General features: G+C 39.2%; 1 protein-coding gene across 1 annotated transcript in view; it reads right to left on the bottom strand.

Moving 5' to 3' along the window:
* suclg2 (succinate-CoA ligase GDP-forming subunit beta) overlaps nucleotides 1–17,864 on the bottom strand; it is a 187,743-nt gene that overhangs the window by 143,795 nt on the left and 26,084 nt on the right. Inside the window, exon 2 of the mRNA XM_041816576.1 lies at nucleotides 15,642–15,783. Within this exon, the coding sequence (XP_041672510.1) occupies nucleotides 15,642–15,783 (142 nt within the window). The remainder of the gene's footprint in view (nucleotides 1–15,641; nucleotides 15,784–17,864) is intronic.

Genomic DNA, 17,864 nt, shown 5'->3' with positions numbered 1-17,864 from the left:
AAGGTGTATTTATGTGGGAAATTTGTGCCCATTCACTCTGTGGAGCAGTAATGAGGTCAGGCACTTATGTTGGATGAAAAGTTCTAGCTCGCAATCTCAGTTCCAGTTCATCCCAAAGGTGCTCAATAGTGTTGAGGTCAGGACTCTGTGCAGGTCAGTCAAGTTCTTCCACACCAAACTTATCAAACCATGTCTTTAAAGCCCATGTTTTGCACACTGGAACACCGTTATGTTAGAAAAGAAAAGGGTCTTCCGAAAACTGAGGCATAGCATTGTCCAAAATGTCTTGGTATGCTGAAGCATTAAGATCGTTCTTCACTGGAGACAAGGGGCCTAGCCCAAACCCTGAAAAATGCCTCATACCATTATCCCTTCTCCACCAAACTTTACAGTTGGTATAAAGCAGTCAAACAGGTAATGTGCTCCCAGCTCATCTGACTGCCAAACACAGGAGAGTGAACATCTCTCCACAGAACATGTTTCCTCTGCTCCAAAGTCCAGTGTCGACGTGCTTTACACCACTTCATCTGACACTTGGAATTGGACTAATTGATGTGAGGCTTGCATGCAGCTGCTCAGCCATGGAAACTGACCCGCTCTGGGATTTTACGTGGTCATCTTCTTCGTGGCTCAGTTGCTGTTGTTCCTAAATGCTTCTGCTTTCTAATAATATCACTGACAGTTGACTGTGGAATATGCAGCTGGGATGAAATTTCACAGTCGTATTGCAATAGTAGTATCTACCACAGTATCACACTTGAAGCCACTGAGCTCTTCAGAACAACCCATTTTGTATCACAAATGTTTGCAAATGGAGACTGCATGGTGAGGTGCATGACTTTATACACTGGTCTGGTCTGATTTAAACACCTAAATTCATGTGGCCAAATATTTTTGTCCATATAGTGTATATATCATTACTAGCCAATAAGATGAGACTCTGGTCATGACACTGCCACAGTGTGACTAGTTGGGACTTTGCCAACTCTTGCTAGCTGCCCTTTGGTTTTTACACCAATCAAATCACAGCATGGCATTCACAGACCACCCACAGTCTGCAGATAGTAAGCATGGAGTCAGAAGGTTCAGAGTTGAATAACCTCTTTATTTAGATGGAAGCCTTTAGCTCTGTGCTCCCTGGAAAGTCAAAACATGCTACTTGGCTAATCAAGGAAGCATCTTTCAAGCAGAGCCTTCATGAGCGAGCAAAACTGCAAATCCACTTTAGAATTGATGGTTGTGTTTTTGAGTAAAGTGTTTCTGACATAATGGGTATCAGTTTGCCTTTTATTCATGCACTGTGTTTTGACCTAAAGCCTGGCACACAAATGGATCTTGAAAATCTGAACAAGAATTATTTTTCATTGTTAGAGACCCCACACACAGCGACAGATAATGACAGATTCAACCGTCTTACTCTCATACTGAGACAAACCAAGTCTCGACTCGCAAAACTCAAAATCTTGCACTGTCAAATGCAACTAAAACAAGCTAAATGTGGCTAGCTAGCTAGCTAGCGGCTACATCCACTGCAGGAGCAAACTCCTCTATTTGTCAGTTCTCTCTGATTGTGGTGTTTCATGGGAAATGTATAACACTGATGTCGTTGGTCAATCAAAGTTGGTTCTCCATTTCTGACATCCATCTAACTTTTGCTTCAAGTTCACCATCATGGCTGTGGCTGTGTTTGGTGTGCTTCCTCTTTCAAATTGGGTATCCTTCTGTTCTGCATTACAATATTGGACAAAGAAACTCAGCTGGCCTTAATGTTCCCATCAGATAACAGGGTTTCTCATTGTAAATATTGAATTTCTAATATAAGGAAAATTCTAATCTAATATATATATGCAGATCATAGAGGAAAAGATCGCTCTCAGGGTAAATCTCAGCTAAATCTGTCAGGATAATCTCTAGAACCAATAAATCTGCCTTTACTGACCTTGGTCAAAAGGGGGATATGTTGCAAATAAACAGCATGTGTGCCAGAATGCAACTTGCTTTAGTTGCCCCTGGAAGACTGGCACAAAATTTAACAGAAGCAGAAACAAACAGGACAGTCTATGTCTGTTTTTGTGTGGAGGAATGCTAGCTTAGATCACAGACTGTGGAGATGGAGGGGGTATGAGCTCCCACCAGGAGTAAGCAACTAAATAAGCGGAGTGAAAACAATCACTTTAAGAGACACAAAGCAGCAGTGTCCTTAGCCTTGAGGTACTTGTATTTACTAATAATCTGATGCACAGCGTGGAAGCCTTATGGACTTGACTTTAAGGGCTCTTAAAAATCTCCAGTAGCCAGTAAAAAGGCCCCTTTCTATCCTGGTAAAAACTATGTAAAGCATGGCCAGCAAAATGTTTATGTTTTCAATGCAAGGAAGTGATGTAAGAAAAGCCAGGGAAGTGATTTCAAGCATGGAGACTTGCATGGCAGAAAATGATAGAAGAGCATATGTTAGATGAGTAGATCTATGGATTCTCTTATGCCATTCCTTTATATCCCTTCACAAACGGGGTCTGTTTGCTCGCCTTCTCACACACACAGACACCTAGCTCATCAAAAAGTTCATGGAGAGGTAGCTTGCTATTATTCAGTGAGCTAACATATCAAATTAACCATCCCTCTAATAAGCACACATGAGATTCAACAGCCATGCATAAAAAACGCTCTGTTTACACTGAATATTCATAAGCCAGTGAAATAAATTAAAATGCTTCCTACCTCTGTTAATTGTCATTCTGGCGGAGAAGATGGGCTTGGCAAAAAGAAGGGAAAAAGAGCAACCAAGGTAGAGTGAGGTGAATTAGGAGTCAGGGAAAGTAATAAAACTTTTAAGGACACCAAATGTAAATCCGACACAATATTGTCATAGAAGTGCCATGAAGAACATATTCCAAGGTGTTCATACTAAAAAAAAACTGCTGCTCTCATTCACCAAACACACTCAGCATGCAGTGAAGATGAAATTCAAAGCTGTGTTTTCTTTGTCAATGAATGACTGCTGCAGGAGGCAGGAGCCCTGGCCAACATGAAGGGCTCTCAAAGCAATGGAGGGGTGGGGAAAATGTGGTTTTGATTTCAAATTCAGGCTGAAAATCCATCAAGATTTGCTCAGCAGATGCATCTGTCAAGCGAGTGGCGACACACAAGGTGGACTGTATAATCACATTCTCTTTGGCTGGAGCAGAGCACAGGTATTTGTATACATGTGTTTATTTGTGTGCATGGGGGTGCATATTTGCTTCCAAGGCAAAGATGAAATCTATATTCATTACTGGACATGTTGAGTTATCTCAAAACAGATAGGAACCAAATCTTTGCAAAAAAAAAATCCTGAATACACATATACAGAGTGGAATAACTGCTTTATGTGTGTCTGTGCATGTATGATATAGCTCACATCACTGCAGAATATAGGCATTTTATACTTTCTTGACTGAAGCGATGGACTGTTATTGATAATATTCAGTATTTAGACAATGCATAGGAGAATCTGCTGGAGAAGACAAATCTGTTCCAATCCTCTCACACATTTCTTAAAAACTTGAGTAGTGTTATCACAGTGGAATCAGCTTTTTTCTCCTACCACTAGCACTCTTGCACACCCCTAGGCAGACATGCATCTGCATCATTAGAGGTATATTAATTGCTCATCAGAGTATCACATGTGCTTTGTCATTAATTAATTAATTAATTAATTAATTAATTAATATAGATCAAGGTATGAGCTGTACAAATGCAAATACAGTTGGAAGTCTTTTACAGCCTTTTGTTAGTGGTGGGAAGTAAACTTGTATCAGTACACTCACTAGTAAAATTTCTGCCGTGGAATAGACCGGTTTAAGAACATTTGAGGTACTGTAGTGCACCGTGAGAGTAGCAGGAATACGTGACAGGCAATGGCTCAGTCTGAGTCCAGTCACCAGCATGTTCAGCTGTTTCAAGCATCACCTGTTGGTGTCATGAAGTGCATGAACCGCATCAGTAAGGTAAAACATGCTCTCTCCTCTACAAGTTTGATGTCTGTACAGCAACATAAACAGAGTGCTCTCTTTGCAGAGGATCCTTGTTGGCCTGTTGGGGGATTTAAAACCAGAAGCAAGCTGCAACGGATCAACTCGGTTTGTCCTGAGCCCAGCACTGCAGCAACTTATAAAATAATAGCTAAAACAGCTATTTAAAGGTGTTTTTAAAATGTTGACTTTTTTGTTTTAAATCCATGATGATTCAAAGAAGCAGGTCGTGGTGTTAAACTAGAAGCAGCTTTAAACACGGCAGCTCTGTAAACTCACCGGCACCTCTGCTCAAGTTATCAAACACACTAATTTCAACATGTTCTTCACAATTCAAGTCCATAGTTGTTATTTTGCCCAAGTGCTTTTATTGTTATCGTCCTCATCGGAAATAAGAACTGCTGTCAGAAGCAGCTGGACACACCGCAGAAGGGGAGAACTAACCTGTGCTTGCACATGAGTTGAGTATACCATCACAGGCTTGTTTTAGCAGGAGAAGGGGGGTTATAAAACCTGACAATGCAAATAAATGTATTATCCTTTGTGACTGTGCAGAACTGTGATATAATACTGTGACACAAAGGGTAAAAATTAGGAATTATTAGGCCTTATCACAGATCTCTACCTCCAATACAGCTTAAAGTGGCAAAGTATACCCATCGATGATCTCATAACAAACTGCAGTATGAAGTGACAGTCATAACCAGCAACAGCGCAGAGAGGATGGTTGTTTTGGTAACATAAATTAGATGCTATATAACATGGTCCTAGTCTTTTTGGCATGATCCATTGGTGACTGAAGGGAAAATCTGAAGCCATAATGATCATGCTATCTCAACCTAACTTTCAATCAGCCTAGAAACAGAGCTGAGACGGGTCTTTGGCCTCCTGGGAAACAGCCCGAATGTGCCTGGCTGCAGTCATATCAATCACTCCCAACTTACATCATTTTTAGATTTAAAATAAATGACAAATTTGGAAAAAAAAATCACCCCCCACACAGTGTGCTAATAAAGAATGAATTCTTCAGTCCTAAACAGTTTATTTTGACAAGATAAAAAAACATGTATGTTGCTGCTGCAAAAATGGGCATGTTTTGGGGAAGATGGGGGAGGGGTCAGGTGTTATTTTACGGCATAGTTTTTCTTTAACAGGATCATATATAGAGATAGGTTCCCTGCAATTAAGAGAGGTCTGGCTACTGACCTCAGTACAGTACATTTCTGACTCTCACAGACCGTTCATCTGAGACACCGTATATCTCAGAAAGGAAGGGCTGTAGTTTTGCATTACATTGTACTTTCAGTTCTAGATTTTTTTTTAAATTCAACTTTATATATAAACAAAGTGTGGCAATTGTACTTTTACAATAACCCCATTGAAAACATTACAGACTAAGCAACATTTCATAAATAAAAGCGAGAAGAAAATCAGGGGTCTAATCTAGGAAATAATAATGCATAGATCTGTTTAAGAGTTAGCTACACGAATAGTGGCTGGCTTTGGCCTCGTTCATTAAAACCAGCATAGCCATGTTAGCTATGTAATTAACGTTATACATAAGCCAGTGTAGCTACGTAAGCTTTAGCAACATGAGCTTTAGCAAGCATAGTTAAAGCTAACAAGCTACATAAATAATGTACCACCATAGTGTACATAGTTGCATTGTGAGCTTAGCTTTAGCTACGTTAGCTATATAGCTATATAGCTACTAGGTTGGCAACATAAGTTTTAGCAAATGTAGCTAAAGTTCACTTAGCTTTGCATAAAGCGTAGATATGCATCTTACAGAGCTGCTTTGTGAGCTTAGCTTTAGCTCCATTTGCTATGTGGCTTATGCAGCTAATGGAGCAACATAAGCTACACTTGCTGTGTTAGAATGTTTTCAGGGAACACCAGCTCTTTTCCTGTGAGGAGACTGTTTGCTCTGCTGAATGTTTGTAATTGGGTTTTGCAGATCAGGTTTTTAACTTCAAACTTTTGGTGTCCTACCCTTACCTTAACCCTTACCCTAACCCTAAATGGAAGTTTAATATGATTTTATTTAGAAAGTTTTAGCGTGTATTTCCATTCTGAAACATATGACAGGTTGCAAAAATAAATACAATTAAAAAAAAAAAAACACATTATCAGTGCTCTTCTTCAGAACATTTGAATTCATTTGAATGAAATCAAAGGGACACTTAAAGATTCAGTGAGCCTGTACCTAGTATGTTCACCCAAAATAAATCTAATAAAGTCCAAAAAATTTTAAGCCATCATAAACTAAAAGACTGTAAAAAAAAATGTTCAACTTCTTCCCCTTTTTGTCTGCTTCCCGCCCACAGTGTGAAGTAATGTTGGTGCAAAACTAAAACACACATCATACCTCCTCCAGTCATTATTAGCTGGCACTCATTTGATATCGGATATTAAATAAGTTGTATTGGACCATTTCTACATCCATGTTGTCTCTTGAACTAATTTAAACTTATCTGTCCTGTAATTTCAGCTTATTTCTTCATTTATAGCCAACACATCTTCACAGCTTCTGTAAGGTACAGCTTCTAGCTATCCTTGCTTGTTCTGTTAGCCCAAAAAACACTGATACACTAAGCACACTAAAAAAGGATACTTCATTTATTTTAAATGGGTTGAGCGTTGGGTTACAACTACTAAACCTTCCGGTTCAATTTTACTGACTTTTTTAGGTCAAATTCTTAGACATTTTGAAGGAAGTGGCGCTGAAACTGTTCTCCACATGTCACTGTGGCATTGCATTACACACATCAATTATTGACTCTGCTGGAGAGACACTTACTTGTACTTTCCCCATTTGCTGCATCAGAGCCTAGCACCTTTCTGGAAGCATATAACAGTGTCATCCTAGCACTAAAACCAGCAAATAGAGTGGGTACCTGAATGCCTGAGCGAGATAGTCACAACACAATAACCATAGCTGTGACAAGTTAACAAAAGAGAACAAAATCTTTTCATTTGTCATTAACAAATAAAACATTTAAGTCATGTTATATAACTTCAAGGTCCAAAAGTTATTTCTTTAACTACAGCTTGGGGGTTTTGCTGTCACATGCACTTCATACTAATTAAAAGCATGGCTATTAAACAATTGGATCAGGGTCATTGATTTTGAACAGACAGCAAAAGTAAGTGTGCCATTCTCTCTGTGTCCCAGCAGAGCATATGTGACAAAAACTTAAGACTTTTTGATAACTCCCTGCAATGCTCACACAGTATGGGGCCTCAGAAATCAAAGCCTATTTTCCATGAGTCATTAGCTGGTTGTGAGTCACCCATCTGCCATGATGTAAACTCCCTCCTAAGAGTTGTCATTCAAGTTAAATGGAATCAATGGTCCATGTCGGATACTTTTTTTTTAGGTTTTGATAGAGAAGGAGAAAGATTTTAAGCTGTTTGCCCTCAGTGGTAAATGAACAAATCAATCTGTGTCCACTTTAGGAGAGTTAGACCACTCTACAGTACATGAGAGGAGTGAGGTGAGTTTCTATATGGCACAGCTGCAATTGAACTGTCAACTTAACCACTTCATGGTTAAGCGAGTGTAGCAGAGAGGAGAATGCTATATGGAGTGCATGTGTGCTTATATGGGCAAATGTACCCTGTGCATGTCATTCATCTGTGCCTGTGCCTCCACGCCTGACTGCTTCATTGTATTATGTGCACAGGGGGCCAGGAGCTCACAGCAAGACATCAGCACCACACAGAAAATGCATTGGAGTCGCTTCTGGTCAGCTCAATTCCTCATACAGACTCATACCCTGTGTCCTTTGCTCTGGAACGCAATGAAACAGAGCTCCATCCAGAGCTGGCTTCACATCCTGCCTGCTCTCCAACCCCCTCCGGAGTCCAAGCTTGCGTTTCAGCCAAATAGATCTTAACTAAAAAGGTTACTGATCTCCCCCTTTCCTATCATTCTCCATCACATCCATGTGTGACCTAATGTAGCCTAAGAGTGAGCCACACACGGTAATGTGTATCTAAAGAAATGAAGCATCACTGGACATGCTTGCATGCTTTAATAGTTTGCCAGGGATGCTCACATGATGAAAACTGTGAGAAAAACAAGCGCACATGCACTCAGACACTGACCAAAGCTTTGAGCTTAAATGGAGATAAGAAGATATAGCAGTTCTGAAGTGCGCTGAGGGAATAGGAGGGTCAGAAGCCAACCACAAATTACTGTCAAAATTGCAAGAATTTGCGTTGGCGCACATTTTTAATTTTCCTCCTTACTGTTACTAACACTTAAGATGTAAGTGGTCATAGCCACAGTCGAGTTAATTTAAACGCACTGCTGCTAATTAAGACCTGATTTAGCATGTGTCTCGTATATTTCTGGAAAGCAATGAAGCGCAGCATAAAGTGCAAGTTCCCTGCATCTGAAGTTGAAATACTGGCTGAGAAAACCATTAAATATTTCTTAACTGCAGTCATGCAGTAACCTCAGTGGCAATGGAGAATCTGCAATAATAAATCACCTCCAGACACCATTTTTATAAAGTTCCTTTCTCTCTGCATTCAAAGGCTTTAGAAGCTCTGAGTTTCCCGATTAGGAGTGGTCCCCTGCTCCAGAGGGGGGTGTACCTTTTTTTCCAAAAGTTTTTTGTTTGTTTTTTAACTGTTCATATAATGGATATAAACTACATCATACTAAGGTGGCATAAACTCCCTCACCCTCTCCATCAAACTGGACCCAGTGGGACAACTACCCCATCTTGTGACTGGGAATATCATAAACTGACATCACATGATTTTTGTGTGTATTTTAATCATATAAAATAAGGTGGATCTTACCTTTTAGAACGCCATAGATATGTTGGCAAGTGTGAAGAATCTATGAACCGCAGACTACAGATCCTGCTGTCACAGAGCGATCACTGGATTAAGGTCAGAAGGAAAACAACACAGATCCCACATGTAGCCACTTTACTTCTCGCTAATTTCAGCTCAAAGCCACAGAGCTATTCTTTCACAACCTGTGAGGGAAAAACTTCGGTAAAATGTGTTTTTTTTAATTGTTCAAGCACAAAACGCAACACAAAAGCCACTAATTGCCCTGCTATTACTGCTGTTTCCTAATCTACTGCCATTCAGGTTTGGGGCTTGTTTTCATACAAATTGGGGAAGGGTTACTCAGGAGGTCCAGATGCGATGTTAGACTGCTCTTATCAGTACAGCATGAAAGGACATTGCGTCTTACAAAACTATGAATACTCACAGGAAAACTTAATTTAAAAAAACTGTTGTCTGCATTTGACTGACTCAGTGCAAGGCCACCCATTAGGTGGGATAAAGGGAAGAGCTTTCTGGGGCCCAGCCCAAACTGGGGGGCCCATTGTAGCCAGCAACATCATGGTCCATTGTAAAGTCAATCAGTGATAACCACACTGTAACCTGAATAATAACCCCTCTTATCAAAGCAACAAAAACTGAATTTTTTTCATTTATGCTGTGGAACAATGTTGCCTTTTTAAAAATGTGAAAAATGTGATTTCCTTTACTTAAAACACAGTTTCCTTTCTTATCGGTGATGTGGAACAATGTGGAAGGGCACACTGATGTGAACAATTAAGGAAATGAATATCAGATTTCAAAGCTGAGTCCTGTTGTACAGAGTTGTCAAGATGCCAGACAATAAAACAGAAGAAAACTGAGGCAACTTTAATAGAAAATAATTCAAGAATTGTGAAAAGAGGCAAAAATAGTTGAAAATCTGCAAAAAATTGTTAAAAAGTGGCAAAAATGAGTGACTAAAATGAGAAGCAAAAGAAGTGGTACCATGGACAAAGAGTAGCAAAAATGGTAAAGTAATGGCAAACCTGAGTAAAAAAGGGCATAAATGAGCGAAAAGAAGCCCAAATGGGTAAATGCAGCAAAATTGGTTAAAGTTGCTATGAAAGTGGTAAAAATGAGCTGAAAACTGCAAAAAATGGTCTAAGTTACAAAAGCGTAGCAAAAATTGACAAAATATAGTAAAATTCTGATTAAAAAAAGTGGGCAAAAATGGGCAAAAGTGGCAAAACAGTAGCAAAAATGTAGGGAAAGCAAAATTACTTGATGTTAACCAAAGAAGTAATAAAAATTAGCGGAATGCAGCAAAAAAAAAAAAAAAAAGAAAAAAAAATGGTTAGAGTGACAGAAAAGTAGCAAAAATGGAAAAATTACTACAAAATAAGGATAAAAGTGCCAAATAAAAGCAGAAAAAATGGGTAAAAAAATGACAAATTTGGCGATAGTTGCAACAAAGGTGGTGAAAATGAGCTTAAACTGAGGTAAAAGTTCCAGATATAAGTAGCTAAAGGGGTATATAAGGAAAAACTGCTTAAAGTTGCAAAAAAGTGGTCAAAATTACTGCAAAATTGGGATAAAAGTGCTAAATAAAATCAAAGTTGCAACAAGGTGGTGAAAATGAAAAAAAAAAAAAAAACAGGAAAATATGGCAAACTGGGATAAAAGTGCCAAATATACGTAGTTAAATGAGTAAATGAGGCAAAAATTTGGTTAAAGGTGCCAAAAAGAGTAGTAAAAATTAGCTGAACACAGAAAAAATTGGTATAAGTTTTCAACAAAGTAGCAAAAACTGACAAAATACAGCAAAACTATGAAAAAGTGCCAAATAAAAGCAGCAAACATGGGTAAAAAGTGGCAAAACAGTGATAAAAATGGACAAAAGCATCAAAAAACAGTTCATGTTGCCAAAGTGGTAAAAATGAGCATAAGGCAGCAAAAAAAATGGTCAAAGTTACAAAAAAGTAGCAAAATTTCTGCGAAATTGGGATGAATGTGCCAAATAAAAGCAGGAAAAATGGGTTAAAAGAGGACAAGGGGTCGCAAAAATGGGTGGAAACAGTTTGGTGAAAAGGGGTTAAAAAGGGGCCCAGCCAACTCTGTGGGCAGCCCTGACTGTGTGATGGGTGTGCCAGTTTGCTTGGCATCAGAGCGCTGGGTCTGTGTTCGAGAACGACGTCAACATAGGATTGGTTCAAGGCACATTCACGAGTTGGATGGAGGCTGCAGACCCAATCATGTTAGAAATCGTACCAGCATTCTAAACAAGATACTTCTCAATCAGCTGAACAGGACAATGAGATGGGTAAAAAATGTAAAAATACGCTCTGCTAAAATAAATAATAATAACAAAAATTGCATAAACTGATATGGCTCTATTTTGAGTAGTGGGGATCATCTTGGGCTAGCAGGCATATAAAAGTTCGAACACATTTTTTAATCTCACAGAGCTGCCACTTTTCATGCATGGGAAAAATTTCTATAACTCAACTATAGCTATAGGAAACTGCTGTCTGACTTGTCAGTGTCTAAAAAGACACCACTCATCCAGCGTTAAATATATCAATCCTAAGTCTAGGCTAGGTTTTATAAAGCCGTCTTCTTCCATTCACCCAGAGTTTTCCCTCTCTCCATTTTTTCCCTGTACCACATGTAATATAGGTACTGTCATGAAAATATATAATCTTCCCCCTGTTCACTTTATCTTGTCTGCATTGTAACCAGGGCCACTGAAAGCAGCACCCCAGGCGCTGGAGCCCAGAGGCAGCAGGAAGAAGAGTGGCACCTCGATGGCTGACAACAGAGCTGAGTGCATTATCAGAAAAGTCACTGCTGTAGTTGGAGGAGACGCTGAATAAAATATAAAGCTTCTGAGGATGGATACACTCACTGTATGGTACTTAAGTGTGTGGGGGGAAAGAAGTAGCACAGGATATGTAGGGGATGGAAAAGAGAGCTTTGTGTGGGAGTGTACAAATATGTGTTAAAACCGTCTTTGTTCATGAGGGGACAATGTGTTTGTGATTGTGTTAAAAGAATAAAATTAGACTCTGAGTCACTTCCTTGGCTTTCTGTGGGTTTGTGGGGGCAATGATCCAAATGTAATCAAGGATTAAACATAAATAAATTAAGAAATTAAAAAACTGAACACGCGAGGTTGTAAGAGAAATTAGCCAATGAGAACATGATGAAAACCAAAGCAGACACAACTATTAAGCTAAAAAAGTGCACGGGCAAACAGCATAAAGGCACAATTAAACTTGATGAAACATCAACCCTGATTAGATATGGTTATTTGCATTTCCTGTAGCAGAGCCATGGAGCCACACGGCACTGATAGTATCACCATTTAAAGCTCCTGTGGGGACTTTTAAGCCGGTTATTAAACAGACTGAATTAAATGCTACCTCTACATGATCTACAAGGTCAAATAAGTCCATCAGAAACAGCACTGGTAATTTCATTGTTAATAATAAAGCCTGAAACAGGGGCTTGTATCACACGAAGTAATACATCCTGCTGTGAAAACAGCTTTACTTTACATTTTCCATGGCAAATATTCAGCATGAGAAGGACAGTATGTAGTAGTAACGAGTACTGCTGCAATGTCACTTGTATTTTCAAAAACATTATAGGGCTATAAGGATGAAAGAAGAAAAAGTACTAAATAAAAAACTAAAAAGATTTTAAATGTGTAACACAGTGAGTAATAATAACTGAAACTCTTGTCTATTACTTGTTCTTCTATCTCTTGGGGACCAAAAGTGATTAAAAAAATCTTTTTTTTTTTTTTTTTTTTTTTTTAAAGATTTATTTTTTGGCCTTTTCATGCCTTTATGGATAGAGGAGAACAGTGGACAGACTCAGAAACAGGGATGAGAGCGGGGGTGAGACATGCGGCAAAGGGTCATAGGCCAGGTTCAAGCCTGGGCCGCCCACATACAAAAAGTCTTCAAAACATTGTTTTGAACTTCGAAACAGCCTCTATTTGCTGACAAAGTCCTGGTATCATCCATATTGTGGGTTAGTTGTTGTTTTTACGAAAAAATATATTGAAAAAGGAAAAGGGTAATTATATTTGATTGGGTGATTTCTTTCAGTTTTGGCATGGTGCTTTCTCAAGTGACAGCTCAAACCCTACCTGAGGCTTTTAGACCAGGGGTCGCAAACTCATTTAGGGGGCCGGATTTGCTCCAACGAGACATCCTGTGGGCAATATCAATACAACCGACGACTAATATATAGGCTGCTGTAATGTTTATAAAGAGAAATGATCCAATATTAGATGCAGGTAACATTTAATAAGTGCTGCATGTTTGCAAACAAAAGGGTTAATTAGCTACTTTAGAAAGAGAATTTATTTGCAAGTTATCTAAATGACAGTTTTTACAGATTTTAACATTTTTAGAATCCACTGATGATGAATTTACAAGACTGGAATATTCATTATAAATATACATTCAGCATGACTGTTTATGGTTTTAAAACAGCAACCTGTTCACAAAACCTGATCTGAGACCAATTTCACCTGACCTGGGATCAGTTCACAGAGTCCAGAGAGGAGAATGAGAGAGCGAAAGGAGGGAGGGGGAAGGAGCAAGAGAGAGGATCCTGGTAGATTCATTGCACTGCTGCACTTTTACTGCTTATAGAGCTGCAAACCCTCACCTGCTGAGTGAAAACTTGACTTTTAAACACATGTATAAGCCCTAAATTCGTTCTTCTGCATGTCCACTCTATCTGAATCCCCCTGACATCCCTGCACGTGTGATGAACTGGGCCATCTCCGTGAGTCATACTGGATGCATTTCAGCACTGCACTAAAACCAAACATGCCAACCTCTCATGCCATAGGACAGCCTGTGTCCAGATTAGGATTGAATGTTCAATTATAAAGAATTGTTTTTATTGTTATGAGAGGAATTTTTACTGTTTGATGAGACCTGGAGTTAAATATGCCACAGGATTTATAAACGATGTCCTGTTTGAACTTCAGTGATCAAGACCATAATTTCACTTCTTGTTGACATAAAATTAAATCGTATGTAAATAAATTTAGTTGATATTATTTTGGCATTACAGATTGTAATAATGAGGGATTAAATCAGTCAGGAAATTTAACTGACTCGCTCACCAAAACAAGATACGATGTCTACGTTTGTGGCTGACGGACTATTACACAGGGAAAACATTTAAACATTAAAACTCAGACAGAACCCGAGCCCTGGACCAAGCAAAAATCACTGATGCCTTTGCCCTAGACCATAACAACCGGAAGACTGTTTTACTATGAAGACATCAAAAGAGCATGTTTTTTCACTGCAGTGTGTCAATTAAATGTTTTTGGAGATTAAGGTATCTGTTTTGAATTCTTGTTCTTATCTCTTAATGCTTTTTCATATTATGGATATAATATGAATTGAGCCTTTTGTTGGCTTTAAAGCTGAAGTGTTGTTAATTGGCAGCAGAAACTGGTTGAATTTTGTAACTGAGGCTGTAGTGTGTGTGCGTAAAAGGTGTGGGCCACACTAACACTACACTTTGATGTCACGTGGGGGACCACAAAATATCTTCCCGTGGGTCGCAAATTGGCCTGCAGGCTGCAAGTTTGAGACCCATGTTTTAGTCTGTGTGTAAACTGGAAAAAAACCCTTGGTTTTAACTTGTTATTGCTATGACTCAACTAAAAGGTCAATTCTAAAGGGGGCTAATGATTTTGACCCAGGTAGTTTTTGGTTTTATTGACATAATTTTGTTTCTGTGTGCAAAATAAAATAATGTTATCATCCAAAATAAAACTATGATGTTTGGAAAAGCTGTCTTAAAAACTCTCCAGTCTCCACTGTTTAACTGCATTTAGGAAATACTTGGGCTAAAAATTTTGTCCTCAACTGTATATATAGTACTGTGCAGAAGACATGTTTGGGACAAAAATTGAGGCTGAAGTAAGGTGTAGATGTGGCAAGTAAGCCAGGTGGTAAGAAGGATTGACACAGCCCTGGTCATGCTCTGGATGGCCTTGCATATTACCAAGGGCATGGGAAAATAATCCATTGAAAATAAAGTCCACACCTTTAGGGCGGAGTAAGTGGTGGACGTGGCATACACAGGAAGTTGCTGTCAGCTTCTTCTTTACATTTATACATTTAATAACTCTCAGTCACAGTATTAACTCTTGTTTCATTCAGAGCTGGGATTTGAAGTGCTGATGAATCGCACTGCATCAAAAACATATCTGCAGACAGGCAACCGCAGTAATTATAGTTAGCAAGTACTTGAGTACTGAAACTAAAACAAGCCAAGTTGTTTTTATGAACAGTGCCTCCAATTATAAGGAGAGATTGGCTTATTCTAATAAATAATGGACAGACTTTTGTTATTTGTAAATTGACCATTGTGTTATTTCTGATTCAGAAAGGCAGCAATAAAGCACATCTACATTTTTAAATGTTCATGCAATTTTATATTTAATTGTCCAATCTGCATAACCTTCTCTCTGTCTGAAGACATTACTGTTAGTAGTAACTGTTAGTAATAAACACCAGGAGTGGAATAAATTCTGCATCTGACTCCAGATGCATATGACTGGTTATTTTAGATTGCTTACTTTAGTGAGTGAGCCTGATTCTATATTAGAGGGAAATATGACATATTAGACCCACTGTACTGCTTTCCCACAAAGTAGATTTTTCTTTCACCATTTTCTCAAACCAGAGAGAAGTTAAGAAGTTGCCATGGCTTAAGAGTGGGACAGTCCATTTCCTGCTCCTCACAGATTTTGTGCATTCATATGGTATGTGTACCACATGGCTCTCTACTCACTGAGTCTCTTTGCAGCCTCCAGTGCCTCAGAAGCTGTGTCGGCCACATAGAAGCGCTGGACAGCCACACCACTCTCTTGCATCAGCTTCTTGCTCTGGTACTCCTGCAGATTCAGCCATCTCCGAGGACTCAACCAGGTGCACTGGATGGGAGAAGAGAGGGAGTGAGTAGATAAGTGTGAGACTTGTAAGTGAGAGATAGTTATCACGGCGCTGTTAAAATGAGGTGCACGGTTTTCAGCTCTCTGCTGCAGGTGTTTACATTATAAACCAAACATGTCTGACACCTTCCTCAAAGTTCACAAGCTACCCTCCTCTCCCCAATCCCTCTTTCTATCATCTCCTCTTGCTGTAATGAGCCGGGCAGCAGGGCCTAAGCTGCAGGACAGGTCTAGAGCTGTTAGCTCCATCTGCAGATGCAGGCCCTGTCAGCTCCAGCTGTTGCTGCTATTAAAAGGAAATTGGTTTTTTAATGTGATGGGGAGACACAAGCTGTATCCCTCCACAATCCCTCCTCACCAGCAAACACTACTGTGCACATGGGCTGATGTTTGTGTGTACCAACTGGCATGAGAGAATGCATTTATTTTAAAGGAGGGGTCCTCAGGGAGTTGTTAGGAGAGAAAGGTGGTTAAAGAAAAGGAATGTGATCTAGATTATGGTTTTGATTGCAAACAGTGCTTCCTTTAGTGTTTCTCCACCCAGTGAAGATCAAACTAAACACATAGTGGTGGCATACTCATTACTTTGCTGGCTAAGTGAAGTATGACTGACCCTATTGGCCATTTCATGCTATTCTGGAAAACATTTGTCACTTGAGACACATAAACATAAAAAATCACATTACACACTGAATTGTAAAAGGTTATGATGTCCTGTACATTGTTTAGATTTACTGTATAATTTGCCTTTGACAAATACAACCATTACTTTATATTTCTGTTATATTATCAATGATTATCGTCAATACAGAAGCTCTATCACACCAGCTGTGCAGGATCGATATTCTCCTTTTAACAATAATCCCCAGTTTTCGAAAGAAGCTGGCTGCTTCAGGTCGGTTCTGTGCTTAACAGCAGGGAAAAAACACATTTCTGTGAGGACAAACACACCGCCAGAAATGAGGCAATAACATCAAGCAGTGCACCACACTCTGAAATTGAATCTGAATCCGTCTGTTACAACACGGCCAAATATTACAGGATCAAATTGTGGGAAGATTTCTTTGATATTAGTTTCAAGGAATATGTGATTATAAGAAAAAGTAGTAGCTTGACAGGACGTCACTGACTAAAGCGATTTCAAACCTAGGAAATTAAGTTTTAAGAGAGGGACAACTGAATAAAAGTAGGTGTTATTTTCATAGGTGTATTATACTGAAAAGGATAAATGAATACTCATCTAGTGTGTGGCAGAGAATTTTACATTACACAGCGACTCACAGCCTTGTCAAACTAACCTTTCAAGGCTAAGAGAGCTAGAAAAAAAAAAAAAAATTAACCCGCTGGTCCCACAGTTTGAATTAAAATGGGCTGGAAGTAGGGGTGTTAGATTCTAAGATCTTAGATCGTGAAGAAATAGAATGTATCAGCGATCTGTTAAAGCTAAGAGATAACGAGAATCGCATTCTACTTGAATTGATCTACGTTAACTCACTCTCTCCCCTTCAGCTTCCCAGTGGAGCGGGCGTCGATGGCTGAAAATGAGACTGAAACTGACAATTAAAAGAACTCTAAATAGTCTATATGGAACCATCAGGGTCAAGGGAAATTATTTGCACAATCTGCACAAAGTTTGAAAACTGTTTTTGACAACTTTTGACACTTTTTGTTTCTTTGATAAAGGTGGTTATTATTCAAGCTAAATATAAAACATAGGTATCACAGACTGACTTTACAATGAACCAAGATTTTCCTGACCTCCATGGGCCCCTCATCTGGCTGACCACAGAAAGCTCCCCTTTCTATCCCCCCTTATGGGCGGCCTTGCACATAAGCACAGATAACGATCTGCTCGTATTTTGCCGTCTACATGGACTGTCTCTCCTGTGACAGAGATTGCACATAATTTGATGAGGACCCATCTCATTTACAAAAGTGTGTGGATATAAAACCTGACATCTGACATCTGTGGTGCTACTGTATGCACAAAGGCCACAAAATGGTCCAAATATTTTGGCATGTGCGAACACAAACAGCAAACTTTAATCCCCTTGACTTTACCA

This window comes from Cheilinus undulatus, linkage group 3 (assembly GCF_018320785.1).
Source record: "Cheilinus undulatus linkage group 3, ASM1832078v1, whole genome shotgun sequence".
Taxonomy (NCBI): Eukaryota; Metazoa; Chordata; class Actinopteri; order Labriformes; family Labridae; genus Cheilinus; species Cheilinus undulatus.
Note: the sequence above shows the minus strand (reverse complement) of the source record. Positions and strands in the feature narration are given on the sequence as shown.